At 45.5% G+C, this 16,341-nt stretch overlaps 1 protein-coding gene across 2 annotated transcripts in view; it reads right to left on the bottom strand.

Moving 5' to 3' along the window:
- SGCB (sarcoglycan beta) overlaps positions 1-16,341 on the bottom strand; it is a 35,430-nt gene that overhangs the window by 11,619 nt on the left and 7,470 nt on the right. For both annotated transcript variants that reach the window (XR_011316995.1, XM_069744483.1), the window contains exons 2-3: positions 3,697-3,903; positions 857-1,042 (exon numbers count right to left, since the gene is read on the bottom strand). Coding sequence is in view for 1 of the 2 variants with exons in the window: in XM_069744483.1 (XP_069600584.1) it covers positions 857-1,042; positions 3,697-3,903 (393 nt within the window). In the remaining variant the exon portion in view is untranslated. The remainder of the gene's footprint in view (positions 1-856; positions 1,043-3,696; positions 3,904-16,341) is intronic.

The raw sequence follows: 16,341 nt of genomic DNA, 5'->3' as shown, positions 1-16,341 counted from the left end.
AGTTGGATGTGGCTCTCAGTTCTGGCCCAGAAGCCGCAGACTACCGATGTGGTCGCTGGACCAGAGTCATGCAAATCCTTGCTTAACTCTACCAAAAACCCATTCTGGGAGGACATCTGCGATTACTGGGACAAATAATGAATGCAAACTACACTTACACATGAATATATAAACAAAGCATGCTGTAACACCGAGGGCAGTAATGTCCATTAGTAATGCTGCCAGAAAAAAAGTTTAAAAACAACATAATTTAAAAGGAATCTGTCACTAGGATTTTTCTATGTAAACTAAGGACAGCATACTGTAGGGACAGAGAGCCTAATTCCAGTGATGGTCATTGACTCATTAATTACAGTGATGGGCTGCTTGCAGCAGTTTTGATAAAAATCAGTTTTCTCTGCTGCAGATTTACCAGTTCTCTGAATGCAGAGCTCTGTATAACCTCGCCCCAACACTGATTGACAGCTTTCTGTGCACACCATGCATAGGCAGAAAGCTGCCAATCAGTGAAGGGGCGGGGTTATACAGAGATGAGGGACTACAAGGCAGAAGACACCTAATCCTCTTGTAATAATCTTCTGCTGATAAAACACTGATTTCATTGAAACAACAACATGCAGTCCAGTAAGTGACATCACTGGAATCAGGGTCTCTGCCACTACATCATGGTGACCTCAGATGACATAGCATAAACATAAAACCTGCTGACAGATTCCCTTTAAACTATAAACGGATTAGAGGGGTTATGCTAATAAGATATGTCTGAATAGATGTCTCAGTTATGGCCAGAAGAATAGGAAACATTCAGTAGTGCTCACAGCGAGATCCCGACATAGGAGTTATACGTGTCACCTACAGGCTGATTGTTGCCTGTGATCACCAGATCTTCGTTGCGACGTCCTCCCACAGTGCTCTTGTATAACGGATGTATTATTCCCATGTCGGAAACTTGTTTAAACCGTAGTAAGCCGCTGTCATGAAACTCCATGCTTTCACAGCCGCTAGGGCCAATACGGATGACAATCCATATTACCAATGTGATCTAGAAAAACACAACAACAGTTCATTACACTAATCCTAAAGTAAGACGATCGCCTCTAGGGGAGAACAGTCCCTCGTGAAGGCACAACACAATGGGACAATTTATTATTGCATTTGCTGTCTAGTTTTCTGGTGTTTTTAGCCTGTTTTTGACTTGTGCAGCTTCTCCTTTAAAATTGCACTATTTTTAAGTGTATTTTATAGGTGTTCACTTGTTTTTACTTTTATGTTCGTCAATGTGAGTGTGGTTTTTGTTTTCCAGATGATTGTGAGCGATTAATCAAGAGAGACTTTTTTTTTTCTTTAAAAAGTCACAAGAAAGGTAAAAGCCCAAAAAAAGGTGCTAAATTCATGAACCACGTGTGTCATTGAAGAATTTGGTGCAAAAAATGCTAGCGCATACCACAAGATAAAACAAAAGAAGAGTGACGTAAAAAATAACACAAAGGACGAATCGGCCCCAAAGGTCCTATGGATCCATATTATTGCAGTACAGGAATGGACAGAAGTCCGAATAACACACACAGAATTAGAAGCAATCAGTCCGTTCTGACATGATGACATTGGTCTGACCGGCCTGTTTATACCTACAGATATTTTTTTTAGTGTACAACTAATTCCTATCTACCTCATCCAAAACGATTGCCCAAAAATAATCCAACATTTCGTATAACGGAGTTGTCTTTCAGGTATCTGGTTACCCAATACAATCATTGTGATTGGCAGACACATTTGTATGCACGTCAGATCAGTTTTCTGGCAGATGTTGTAAGATTTCAATCCAAAATATTGGCTGTTTTCACGTGACAATTAAAGGCAATGTGCCATTGAAAAATGATCAGTTATACTTTCCTGGCAATTGTGGAAATTATGAAAAATGATTTTTTTTTCCTTATTTTCTACTGTTTGACACTAAAGGGAGCAACATCTCACATTTGCCTAGAAACTAGTAATTCTAAGTAGCAGTACGATTGCTGCAAATCAGTCTGGAACTGCTCCCGCTGGTGTGACACCACAGATCCCCGCTGGTGTGACACCACAGATCCCCGCTGGTGTGACACCACAGATCCCCGCTGGTGTGACACCACAGATCCCCGCTGGTGTGACACCACAGATCCCCGCTGGTGTGACACCACAGATCCCCGCTGGTGTGACACCACAGATCCCGGCTCGTGTGACACCACAGATCCCGGCTCGTGTGACACCACAGATCCCCGCTGGTGTGACACCACAGATCCCCGCTGGTGTGACACCACAGATCCCCGCTCGTGTGACACCACAGATCCCCGCTCGTGTGACACCACAGATCCCGGCTCGTGTGACACCACAGATCCCCGCTCGTGTGACACCACAGATCCCCGCTCGTGTGATACCACAGATCCCCGCTCGTGTGACATCACAGATCCCCGCTGGTGTGACATCACAGATCCCCGCTGGTGTGACACCACAGATCCCCGCTGGTGTGACACCACAGATCCCCGCTGGTGTGACATCACAGATCCCCGCTCGTGTGACACCACAGATCCCGGCTCGTGTGACACCACAGATCCCGGCTCGTGTGACACCACAGATCCCCGCTCGTGTGACACCACAGATCCCCGCTCGTGTGACACCACAGATCCCCGCTCGTGTGACACCACAGATCCCCGCTCGTGTGACACCACAGATCCCCGCTCGTGTGACACCACAGATCCCCGCTCGTGTGACACCACAGATCCCCGCTCGTGTGACACCACAGATCCCCGCTCGTGTGACACCACAGATCCCGGCTCGTGTGACACCACAGATCCCCGCTCGTGTGACACCACAGATCCCCGCTCGTGTGATACCACAGATCCCCGCTCGTGTGACACCACAGATCCCCGCTCGTGTGACACCACAGATCCCCGCTCGTGTGACACCACAGATCCCCGCTCGTGTGACACCACAGATCCCCGCTCGTGTGACACCACAGATCCCCGCTCGTGTGACACCACAGATCCCCGCTCGTGTGACACCACAGATCCCCGCTGGTGTGACACCGCAGATCCCCGCTGGTGTGACACCGCAGATCCCCGCTGGTGTGACACCGCAGATCCCCGCTGGTGTGACACCACAGATCCCCGCTGGTGTGACACCACAGATCCCGGCTGGTGTGACACCACAGATCCCCGCTGGTGTGACACCACAGATCCCCGCTGGTGTGACACCACAGATCCCCGCTGGTGTGACACCACAGATCCCCGCTGGTGTGACACCACAGATCCCCGCTGGTGTGACACCACAGATCCCCGCTGGTGTGACACCACAGATCCCCGCTGGTGTGACACCACAGATCCCCGCTGGTGTGACACCACAGATCCCCGCTGGTGTGACATCACAGATCCCCGCTGGTGTGACACCACAGATCCCCGCTGGTGTGACACCACAGATCCCCGCTGGTGTGACACCACAGATCCCCGCTGGTGTGACACCACAGATCCCCGTTGGTGTGACACCACAGATCCCCGCTGGTGTGACACCGCAGATCCCCGCTGGTGTGACACCACAGATCCCCGCTGGTGTTAGATATTGACAGCGGCATTTAAAATGTTAATAGCAGAAACCTGAGCTCAGCTTTTGTCAATTTCAGATATCATTCTTGACCCATCACCTGTCAGTGTTGCTTGCACTTACAATTAAATTAATGACAGCCAAGATAAACAGTAGGACGATCACACAAATGGCCAAGTTGCCCTTTCTGCCTCTCAGGCCGGTTTTATGCAGGCGATCTTCATCTATGGGGATGTATCCGGCTTTGAAGTTACTGTTATGCTCTTTATTCACATTTCTGCGCTCTACTGCCTTCTCCCGCATTGACTTCTTCACTGGTCCGTTGGAGCTCTAAGACAAAAACATAGCATTTAATTGATTGTATTATGACACATATTTAATTCCCATTTTATAATCATTCTATAATATTTTAAAATGCAAGTTGTGTGTGTTAAAAACAAGTTAGTCTGATGGGCTATTGTAGATCTGAAGCCTCTGTCACTCCAGCTCTGTACCCTGCCCAGCGTCACCTCCTCCTGCTTGACTGATGGCTCCTTTGTCTGAAGTCACCAGCATAGACACCATGAGTCAAGCAAGGAGGCGGTGCTGGGCAAGGAATAGAGTTGGAGCGACGGAGGCTTCAGATCTACAAATTGTCTTTACGCCTTATTGCTTTTCAATTGACATGCTAATTGTAACAGAGGAATGGACGGGCCACCTAGAGGTATTGCTGGGGGGTGGAATTCTGCTCATACATTTCATTTAAAGGAAGGATTTCTAAAGTGCTGCAATCTCATCTGAGCTGTTGCCTGGGAATGGAAACCACTGGTCCTTTCTTGTAGCATAAAATATCTAAAGAAAATGGAAAACTTTATTGCCATTCTCGTTCTATAGCATACGTCTATATACACTCAGCAAACTCTGCCTGAACAAAAGAGAATGGTAGTGTCTAATTTGCAATTCATTATTACATTTCCATGTGGATAGGATTTATTCACAATCAGGATCTGTATGCCAAAACCAGGAGTGTCTCCAAAACACAGAACAGGTGTCAGTCTTTCAAGTCAGTTTTTCTCTTAAGGTACCGTCAGACTGAACGATATCGCCAGCGATCCGTGACATTGCAGCGTCCTGGATAGCGATATCATTGAGTTTGACAGGCAGCAGCGATCAGGATCCTGCTGTGACATCGTTGGTTGGTGCAGAAAGTCCAGAACTTTATTTCGTCGCTGGACCTCCTGCAGACATCGCTGAATCGGCGTGTGTGACACCGATTCAGCGATGTCTTCACTGCTAACCAGGGTAAACATCGGGTTACTAAGCGCAGGGCCGCGCTTAGTAACCCGATGTTTACCCTGGTTATCAGTGTAAATGTAAAAAAAAAAACCAAACACTACATACTTACATTCCGGTGTCTGTCCCCCGGCGCTGTGCTCTGCTTTCCGGCCGGCGCTTAGTGCAGAGAAGCACAGCGCCGGGGGACAGACACCGGAATGTAAGTATGTAGTGTTTGGTTTTTTTTTTTACGTTTACGCTGGTAACCAGGGTAAACATCGGGTTACTAAGCGCGGCCCTGCGCTTAGTAACCCGATGTTTACCCTGGTTACCAGGGGACTTCGCATAGTGGGTCGCTGGAGAGCTGTCTGTGTGACAGCTCTCCAGCGACCACACAGCGACGCTGCAGCGATCGGGATCGTTGTCTAGATCGCTGCAGCGTCGCTAAATGTGACGGTACCTTAAGGTACACTCCTGATTTAGCATACAAACACTGTGAATAAGCCCTTATGCACAGTTCTGAAAAAGGAAATTTAGGATTGAATGTCACATGGAAGGAGAAAGTGACTACTGGAGCCACTGTGTCCGCAGAGGAGACAGATCCCTTTTGAACAACCATTTGGGCCTTCTAACTCGTTTTTCAGGGGCAATCTTCCTGTATAGTCTAAAGCACCTGCTTATACTAACTACCTGTTACTTGCCAGACCGCCATCAGAGTGGTCTGACTGCAACATGAGTCTGTCCCAAGCAAGCCAACACCATGGCAATGCGACAATACAGGAACACTCTTACAATATCACCCAGTAAAGTTCTGAAAGCGTCTTCCTTGTATCATATACGTGAAATAATATTCTGGATATTAACCCCTTCACCCCGGGAGCCTGGTTTCACCTTATGACCAGGGCAAATTTTTCAATTCTGACCAGCGTCACTTTATGGGGTAATAACTCTAAAACGCTTCAAAGGATCCCACAGATTCTGAGAATGTTTTCTCATGACACATTGTACTTCATGATAATAGAAGAATTTAATCAATATGACTTGTGGAAAAAAATCAAAAATTTGGAAAATTTTGCAATTTTCAAATTTTTTTATTATTGTCCTCAGACCAGAGCATTACTACTATATAATTGTCTAAGGGTCACTTCCGTCTTTCTGTCTGTCCTTCTGTCTGCCACGGATACTCATTGGTCGCAGCCTCTGTCTGTCATGGAATCCAAGTCACTGATTGGTCTCGCCAGCTGCCTGTCATGGCTGCCGCGACCAATCAGCGACGGCCACAGTCCGATTAGTCCCTCCTTACTCCCCTGCAGTCAGCGCCCGGCGCCCGCTCCATACTCCCTGCAATCACCGCTCACACAGGGTTAATGCCAGCGGTAACGGACCGCGTTATGCCGCAGGTAACTCACTCCGTTACCGCCGCTATTAACCCTGTGTGACCAAGTATTTACTATTGATGCTGCCTCAATAGTAAAAACATCTAATGTTAAAAAAAATAAAAAATCATTATATACTTACCTTTCGCAGCGCTCCGGTGACCGCTCCATGCAAGCGGCAGGTTCCAGTGGCAAGGATGGTATGGGAGAAGGACCTGCCATGATGTCATGGTCATGTGACCGAACTACTAGGGGCCCTCGGAAGGTGAGTATATGTTTATTTTTTAACCTGTAACATACGTGGCTGGGCAATATACTACGTAGCTGGGCAATATGCTACGTGGCTGGACAATATACTACGTGGCTGGGCAATATACTGCGTTGCTGGGCAATATACTACGTAACTGGGCAATATACTACGTGGCTCTGTGCTGTATACTACGTGGCTGGGCAATATACTACGTGGCTGGGCAATATACTACGTGGCTGGGCAATATACTACGTGGCTGGGCAATATACTACGTGACTGGGCAATATACTACGTGACTGGGCAATATACTACGTGACTGGGCAATATACTACGTGACTGGGCAATATACTACGTGGCTGGGCAATATACTACGTGGCTGGGCAATATACTCCGTGGCTGGGCAATATACTCAGTGGCTGGGCAATATACTCCGTGGCTGGGCAATATACTCCGTGGCTGGGCAATATACTCCGTGGCTGGGCAATATACTCCGTGGCGGGGCAATATACTCAGTGGCTGGGCAATATACTACGTGGGCTGTGCAATATACTACGTGGGCTGTGCAATATACTACGTGGGCTGTGCAATATACTACGTGGACATGCATATTCTAGAATACCCGATGCGTTAGAATCGGGCCACCATCTAGTAATTAACCCCTTAATGACCGCCAATACGTCTTTTAACTGACCTGAGATATAAGAGAATAGCCTCCCCATACAGATGACAATTCAGCATCTGTCGGTTGTACACTATAGCTGACAACTTGCTGTACCAGCCACGATCAGTATTTGCACCATCTAAATCTGTTTAACCCCTTAGATGCTGCTGTCAATAGTGACTACATCATTATAAATGGTTAACAGAGTGTGGGGGCTTCTTCTTTGTCACAATTGGTGCCCTCAGATCATGATTTTATGGTCCTGATGTTTGCCATGGCCATTCATGACCAAATAGCGGCCTTAGAGTCTGACGGCTGTAGTAATCTGTTTAGAAGTTAGCAACATTTAGGTGGTAAAAATACACATTTTCATTTCTGTCATACCACTTTGCATTAATTCCTGTAAAGCACCTGAAGGGTTAATAAACTACCTGACAGCAGTTTTCAATATGTTTAGGGGTGCTGTTTTTAAAATGGTATCACGTTTGTGGGTTTCCCAATATATGGGACCCCTAAAGTCACTTCAAACATGGATAAGTCCCTAAAAAAATAAATTTTGTAAATTTCTTTGAAAAAATGAAAAATTGCTGCTACATTTTTAAACCTCCTAAAATGCTAACAAAATAAAATAACATTTTACAAATGGTGCTGATGTAAAGCCGACATGTGGGAGATGTTATTTATTAATGGTTTGCTGTTGTATGACTATCTGGATTAAAGGGATAATCATTCAAATTTAGAAAATTGCTAATTTTTTAACATTTTTCTCAAATTTTTGATATTTTTTATAAATAAACACAAAAAATGTTGAACAAAATTTACCATTATCATAAAGTATAATGTGTCACGAAAAAACAATCTCAAAATCACTGGGATTTGTTGAAGCGTTGCAGAGTTATTACCACATAAAGTGACACTGGTCAGATTTCAAAAATTTGGCTCGGTCACTAAGGGGTTAATAAATAACATTTCCCACATGTTTACACTGGCAAAATTTTGGAAACAATTTTTACTGTCACGAAGATAGAAGGGTTAAATGTTTCTCATTTTACAACAACATTTACAATACCATTTTTTTAGGGTCCACATCACATTTGAAGTAACCTATATGGCAGAAAATACCCCTCAAGGTGCTCAAAACCACATCCAAGAAGTTTATTAACCCTTCAGGTGCTTCCCAGGAACCGAAGCAATGTGGAAGGAAAAAATGAACAGCTTTTTCACAAAAACTACTTTAGACCCAATTTTTTTATTTTTACAAGGGTAACAGGAGAAAATGGACTTCAACATTTGTTGTGCAATTTCTCCCGAGTATGCCAATACTCCATATGTGGGGGAAAACCACTGTTTGGGCACACAGGAGGACTTGGAAGGGAAGGAGGGACTTTTCACTTTTTGTAAAATTTGCTGGCATAATTAGCGAACACAATGTCATGTTTGGAAAGCCCCTGATGTGACTTAACAGTGGAACCCCCCCCTCAACTTATCTAGATGTGTGGTCAGCACACTGGACCACCAGATGCGTCACAGAAGTTTATAACATAGAGCTGTGACAATTAAAAAAAACTTTTTTCAGAAAAATTATCTTATAGCCCCAATTTTTTTTATTTTCACAAGAGTAACAGGAGAACATTAACCCAAAAATATGTTGTGCAATTTCTCCTGAGTATGCAGAAATCCAATATGTGGAGGAAAATTACTGTTTGACTGCATGGCAGGGTTCGGAAGGGAAGGAGAGATTTTGTAATGCAGACTTTTATGGAATGGTCTGCAGGCGTATTGTCGCGTTTGGAAAGCCCCTGATGTGCTAAACAGTGGAAACCCCCCACAAGAGTCCCCATTTTGTAAAATAGACCTCCCAAGGAATTTATCTAGATGTGTGATGAGCACCTTGATCCAACAGGGGCTTCACAGGAAATTATAATGTTGAGTTGTGAAAATAAAAAAAAATAATTTTTCCACAAAAAATGCTAGTTTAGCCCCAAATGTTATATTTTCACAATAGTAACAGGAGAAAATGTACCTCAAAATCAGATGTGCAATTTCTTCTGAGTATGCCGATACCAAATATGTGGAGGAAAACTACTGTTTGGGCGCATGGCAGGACTCAGAAGGTAAGGAGTGATGTTTTAGAAGACAGACTTTGATGGAATAGTCTGCAAGCATCATGTGACGTTTGGAGAGCCTTTGATGTGCCTAAACAGTGGAAACCCTATAGTGACCCTATATTGGAATTGATCTAAGTGTTCTCCTAGTATGTGAATTTTTTATTGTGGTGGCATACGTGAGTTTAGTACAGTGCATCAGGTTGGCTTACACGAGTTATGTAGTGTATGTCAAGTTGGCATAAGTGAGATGTGTAAGTCTGAAATAAATGCATTAGTCCATGGATGAGTGGTAGATTCTGAAACAGTCTTTCATACACAGATCAGGTTTGTCAGGTCAGTTGTCACACTGATAAATGGTGTGATTTTTTATCTTCCTTCTGTAACACACTTTACGCCTTTTTTTTGCGACCTTCCTCTCTTCAGTTTGAGAGAACTCACCGGGAAATGTTTCCCTGGTACAACAAGGGCACGCTCAGTTCAGGAAATACTGGGGCCCGCTCCGTCCTGACTGCCAAATATTAAGGCCTTGATCACTACTTCCTGGAACTGAAGGAGGGTCTCAGTCTGGCCTGCACATTGTGATACCATGAACACATTGTCCATTGCCAACTGTACGATGTGCAGTCAGCTTCTTGACTTTTCTAATGTATGGCTAGAGGACTTGATCAGAGATCAACTCCCCCCATGTTCTAGTTGTACTCCAGTGCACTGTTTGATTTGTGGACCGGTGTAGAGGTACCTTGTACAGCGGTTGGGATGCTGCCATCACCATGTATGCTAGTCAAGAAAAGGACATCCCTCTTGTCCTTGACCATCAGCATGTTATCGCTACACTGGGGTCAGCTCTCCCACTTTCTGAGCAGCTGCCCAATTAGAATTAGAGGGAGGCCTCTCTGACAGTACATGTGGCGGTAGCTCGCGCAGAGAGGGACTTGAAACAGTGGGATGCTGGTATGAGTTATCTACATTGAGGTGATAACCTTGATCCAGCAGTGGGTGCATAAAATCCCACTCACTCCCAGGGCAGGGGGCATTCAGGGGGTTGAATCTGGGTGTCCTTCCCTTCAAAAAGCCTAAACTTGTGGGTGGTACTCTGAAGTACTCTTGCACAGTTTGTACAGCTTAATTCCGTACCTGGCCCTCTTACTGGGCAGGTTTTAGCCTTCCTTTGAAATGTATTAGGGACTCATCCACGAAGATGTTCCTTTTGGGAATTTACACCTCACCAAACTTGTTGTTCAAGTAGACGGGCCAAACTTTGAAAAATCTGTCAAAATTGGGATAATCACGAGGACAGTGCATTATCACTGTAAGGCCGGCGTCACACTAGGCGTAAGAAAATACGGTCCATTTTTTATGGCAGAAATGTTCCCAAAATAGTGATCCGTATGTCATCCGTAGGCAGGATGTGGCAGCGTATTTTGCGCATGTCATCCTCCGTAATGTAATCCGCATTGCATCCGTACAGCGAGATTTTCTTGCCGGCTTGCAAAACGGACATACAATGGATCCATGGGCTCAAATATTCGTTAAAAACACTATATATATATATATATATATATATATATATATATATATATATATATATATATACCGCATATACTCGAGTATAAGCCGAGATTTTCAGCCCAAAATTTTGGGCTGAAAGTGCCCCTCTCGGCTTATACTCGAGTCAAGGTGGGTGGCAGGGTCGGCGGGTGAGGGGGAGAGGGCGCTGAGGCATACTTACCTAGTCCCAGCGATCCTCGCGCTGTCCCTGCCGTCCCACGGTCTTCTGTGCTGCAGCGTCTTCCCCTCTTCAGCGGTCACGTGGGACCGCTCATTACAGAAATGAATAAGCGGCTCCACCTCCCATAGGGGTGGAGCCGCCTATTCATTCCTCTAATCAGCGCTGCCGGTGACCGCTGATAGAGAAAGAAGCTGCGGCACCGAAGACCAGGCAGAGGGACAGCGCGAGGATCGCCAGGACTAGGTAAGTATAGCATATTCACCTGTCCTCGTTCCAGCCGCCGGGCGTCGCTCCATCTTCCCGGCCGGCGCCTCCATCTTCCCGGCGTCTGCGCTCTGACTGTTCAGGCAGAGGGCGCGATGACGCATATAGTGTGCGCGGCGCCCTCTGCCTGATCAGTCAGTGCAGAGACGCCGGGAAGATGGAGGCGCCGGAACGAGACGCCGGGAGCTGCAATCAAGGGAGGTGAGTATGTGTTTTATTTTTTATTGCAGCAGCAGCAGCGGCGGCAGAGATTTATGTGGAGCATCTATGGGGCACAGTGAACGGTGCAGAGCACCGTATATGGCACATCTATGGGGCACAGTGAACGGTGCAGAGCACCGTATATGGCACATCTATGGGGCACAGTGAACGGTGCAGAGCACCGTATATGGGCACAGCTATGGGGCACAGTGAACGGTGCAGAGCACCGTATATGGCACATCTATGGGGCACAGTGAACGGTGCAGAGCACCGTATATGGCACATCTATGGGGCACAGTGAACGGTGCAGAGCACCGTATATGGCACATCTATGGGGCACAATGAACGGTGCAGAGCACCGTATATGGCACATCTATGGGGCACAGTGAACGGTGCAGAGCACCGTATATGGCACATCTATGGGGCACAGTGAACGGTGCAGAGCACCGTATATGGCACATCTATGGGGCACAATGAACGGTGCAGAGCACTGTATGGCACAGCTATGGGGAAATATGAACGGTGCAGAGCACTGTATGGCACAGCTATGGGGAAATAATGATCTATTTTTATTTTTGAAATTCACCGGTAAATGCTGCATTTCCACCCTAGGCTTATACTCGAGTCAATAAGTTTTCCCAGTTTTTTGTGGCAAAATTAGGGGGGGTCGGCTTATACTCGGGTCGGCTTATACTCGAGTATATACGGTATATATATATATATATATATATACACACATACACGAGGGGCGATCCAAAAGTAATGATAATCAATACTAAACACAATGAATATAGTCAAAAAATAAATTTATTTTTCTACATAGTCTCCTAACAAGTCTATACAGTTAGTCCATCTCTTTTCTAAACTTAGAATTCCCTTCGAAAAAATTCTTGATCTTGACCCTCAAAAAAATCCCCAACAGCGGTTATCACGTCGCTATTGTCGTCAAATTTCTTGCCCCGGAGGTGTTCCTTGAGCCGAGGAAAGAGAAAGAAGTCACTGGGGGCTAGATCTGGTGAATAGGGGGGGTGTTCCACCAGTTCAAAGCCCGCTTCTTGAATGGTAGCCATGGCAACAGCAGCTTTGTGGGCCGGCGCGTTATCTTGGTGAAACAACATTCCAGCCCGCAGTTTGCCGCGCCTTTTCTCCTTGATAGCCTCCCGCAATCTTCTTATTTGTTCTGCGTAGTAGGAGCCCGTAATAGTGGCTCCCTTCTCCAAATAGTCCACCATAATAATTCCTTCAGCGTCCCAAAAAACGGACGCCATAACCTTCCCTGCTGAGCTTGACACTTTGAATTTCTTCGGCGTCGGTTCGTCGGCTCGTTTCCATGTCATCGATTGTTGTTTAGTTTCGGGATCAAAGTGGTGGATCCAGGTCTCGTCCATGGTCAAAAAACGTGACAAAAAATTTTCCTTGTCTGCTTGGAACTTTTCGAGATTTGCTATTGAAATGTCAACTCGTTTCTTCTTTTGTTCGTCGGTTAACATTTTTGCACCCAACGCGCGGAGACCTTTCTCATATGCAATTCTTTTGCAAGGATTCTTTGAATACTGCTATATGAGATCCCTGTGACCTCAGCTACATGCCTGATAGTCACTCTTCGATCTGCCAATACAACTTCAACTTTTTTCACGTTTTCTTCATTGAGGGACGTGGATGGGCGTCCTTCACGATGGTTATTTTCCGTCGATGTTCTTCCCAGCTTAAATTCCTTGGCCCAGCGTGCAACTGTGGAATATGGAGGAGAAGAGTCCCCCAATGTTTCCACCAAGTCGCTGTGTATGTCTTTGGTAGTCATTTTTTTCAAGCAGAGGTATTTGATGACAGCTCTGAGCTCGTTTTTTTCCATTTTGATGTTCACTCCTCGGCAGTTCATATTCAAATGAATGTAGCTCCCGGGAATCGTGGTCTATTTAAGTAATTTTTTTTTCCTGGACTAGTGGGTACCTAAGAGAGAAGAAAACATGTTATTTTAATTTCTGTGTGCAATAGAAATAACCGATTATCATTACTTTTGGATCGCCCCTCGTGTATATATATATATATATATATATATATATATATATATATATATATATATATATATATATATATATATATATATATATATATATAGTTATACTCGAGCGTGAGAAAATATTCAGAAAAATTCCCCCTGCTGAGGTTATGCCAGCAGGGGGCGCAGCACCACAAGTCTAGGTAGCTACGTTCCCCTGCTTTCCATTCATTCCCTGGGTTTATACAGGCAGGGGCGGCTGCATTAGCAGGCTCCTGCTTGTAAAATTAGTTAACTCCTTCAGATGGATTTACAGCGTGGGACAAGACTGACGGAAGGTATGGGATACTGTTGCTTTTTTATTTTAACTTTGTTTCAGGTGACAAGGGTCTTCAATTGGATTGAGAGTATAATAAACTATTACAACACCCTGTGTCTATTTCATTAAAATACTTTTTTCCTAATGTGTGTGTGTTTTATTAACCATTTACTACTATTGGATTAATAATGGATAGGTGTCTTATTGACGCCTCTCCATTATTAACCTGGCTTAATGTCACCTTACAATAGCAAGGTGACATTAACCCTTTATTACCCCATATGCCACCACTACATGGGAGTGGGAAGAGAGAGGCTAAGTGCCAGAATAGGCACATCTGTACCTTTTCTGGGGTGGCTGGGGGCAGATGTTTTTCCATGGTCCCTCTCTAAGCTGTTAATATCTGCCTTTAGTCACTGGCTTTCCCACTCTGGCGGAGAAAATTGCACGGGAGCCCACGCCAATTTTTTCCGTGATTTAACCCTTTATTTTAACAGCTAGATCCCCCAAATTTTATACACATACACTTGTAACATTACTAATAAGGAATATGTAAAAAATAAGGGATACGAGATGGCTTACTGTATGTAAACCATGTCTCATATCATGTCGGGTTTGAGAAGGAGATAGCAAAAGCCGGCAATTGAATTACCGGCTTTTCTGCTATCTAGCGCTGTATGAAATATATATATATATATACACTAGATGGTGGCCTGATTCTAACGCATCGGGTATTTTAGAATATGCATGTCCACGTAGTATATTGCCCAGTCACGTAGTATATTGCCCAGTCACGTAGTATATTGACCAGTCACGTAATATATAGCACAGCCACAGAGTATATAGCACAGCCACAGAGTATATAGCACAGCCCACGTAGTATATACTCACCTTCCGTCCACAGCTGCCACCGCCGCATGTGCTGCGCTGTTTGCTGCTGTCGTAGCCGTCATCAATAACCGCGGTCGTCATCACTAACTGCGGCCGCAAATTTAGTCCCCGGCTTTTGGCGGCTTTAGGCCTAACAGCGCCCATGGTCCCGGCCGGCTCCGCCTTCCTCACGGCGACTGCCTCCTTTGTAGTGCTTCTGGCCAGGCCTGTACTGGCTGGCTGCGACCGGTAATTTAATCCCTGGCTTTTTCGCGAGGTAGGCCCAACAGCATCCATGGTCCCGGCCGCCTCCGCCCTCCTCATGGCGACTCCGCCCCCTTTGCAGCGCTTCTGGCCGGCTCTGCATACTTCCTGGCCTCCCCTGCCCTTTTGTGTACGCCCACTGGCTGGCCGCGACCAATGAATATCCGGGACAGACAGACAGAAGTGACCCTTAGACAATTATATAGTAGATGTCTCACGGACACACACATATACAGTGGGGCAAAAAAGTATTTAGTCAGTCAGTAATAGTGCAAGTTCCACCACTTAAAAAGATGAGAGGCGTCTGTAATTTACATCATAGGTAGACCTTAACTATGGGAGACAAACTGAGAAAAAAAAATCCAGAAAATCACATTGTCTGTTTTTTTAACATTTTATTTGCATATTATGGTGGAAAATAAGTATTTGGTCAGAAACAAACAATCAAGATTTCTGGCTCTCACAGACCTGTAACTTCTTCTTTAAGAGTCTCCTCTTTCCTCCACTCATTACCTGTAGTAATGGCACCTCTTTAAACTTGTTATCAGTATAAAAAGACACCTGTGCACACCCTCAAACAGTCTGACTCCAAACTCCACTATGGTGAAGACCAAAGAGCTGTCAAAGGACACCAGAAACAAAATTGTAGCCCTGCACCAGGCTGGGAAGACTGAATCTGCAATAGCCAACCAGCTTGGAGTGAAGAAATCAACAGTGGGAGCAATAATTAGAAAATGGAAGACATACAAGACCACTGATAATCTCCCTCGATCTGGGGCTCCACGCAAAATCCCACCCGTGGGGTCAGAATGATCACAAGAACGGTGAGCAAAAATCCCAGAACCACGCGGGGGGACCTAGTGAATGAACTGCAGAGAGCTGGGACCAATGTAACAAGGCCTACCATAAGTAACACACTACGCCACCATGGACTCAGATCCTGCAGTGCCAGACGTGTCCCACTGCTTAAGCCAGTACATGTCCGGGCCCGTCTGAAGTTTGCTAGAGAGCATTTGGATGATCCAGAGGAGTTTTGGGAGAATGTCCTATGGTCTGATGAAACCAAACTGGAACTGTTTGGTAGAAACACAACTTGTCGTGTTTGGAGGAAAAAGAATACCGAGTTGCATCCATCAAACACCATACCTACTGTAAAGCATGGTGGTGAAAACATCATGCTTTGGGGCTGTTTCTCTGCAAAGGGGCCAGGAAGACTGATCCGGGTACATGAAAAAATGAATGGGGCCATGTATCGTGAGATTTTGAATGCAAACCTCCTTCCATCAGCAAGGGCATTGAAGATGAAACGTGGCTGGGTCTTTCAACATGACAATGATCCAAAGCACACCGCCAGGGCAACGAAGGAGTGGCTTCGTAAGAAGCATTTCAAGGTCCTGGAGTGGCCTAGCCAGTCTCCAGATCTCAACCCTATAGAAAACCTTTGGAGGGAGTTGAAAGTCCGTGTTGCCAAGC

Source organism: Ranitomeya imitator, chromosome 1 (assembly GCF_032444005.1).
Source record: "Ranitomeya imitator isolate aRanImi1 chromosome 1, aRanImi1.pri, whole genome shotgun sequence".
NCBI lineage: Eukaryota > Metazoa > Chordata > Amphibia > Anura > Dendrobatidae > Ranitomeya > Ranitomeya imitator.
The sequence above is the reverse complement of the archived record's forward strand: the minus strand, read 5'-3'. Positions and strand labels throughout refer to the sequence as shown.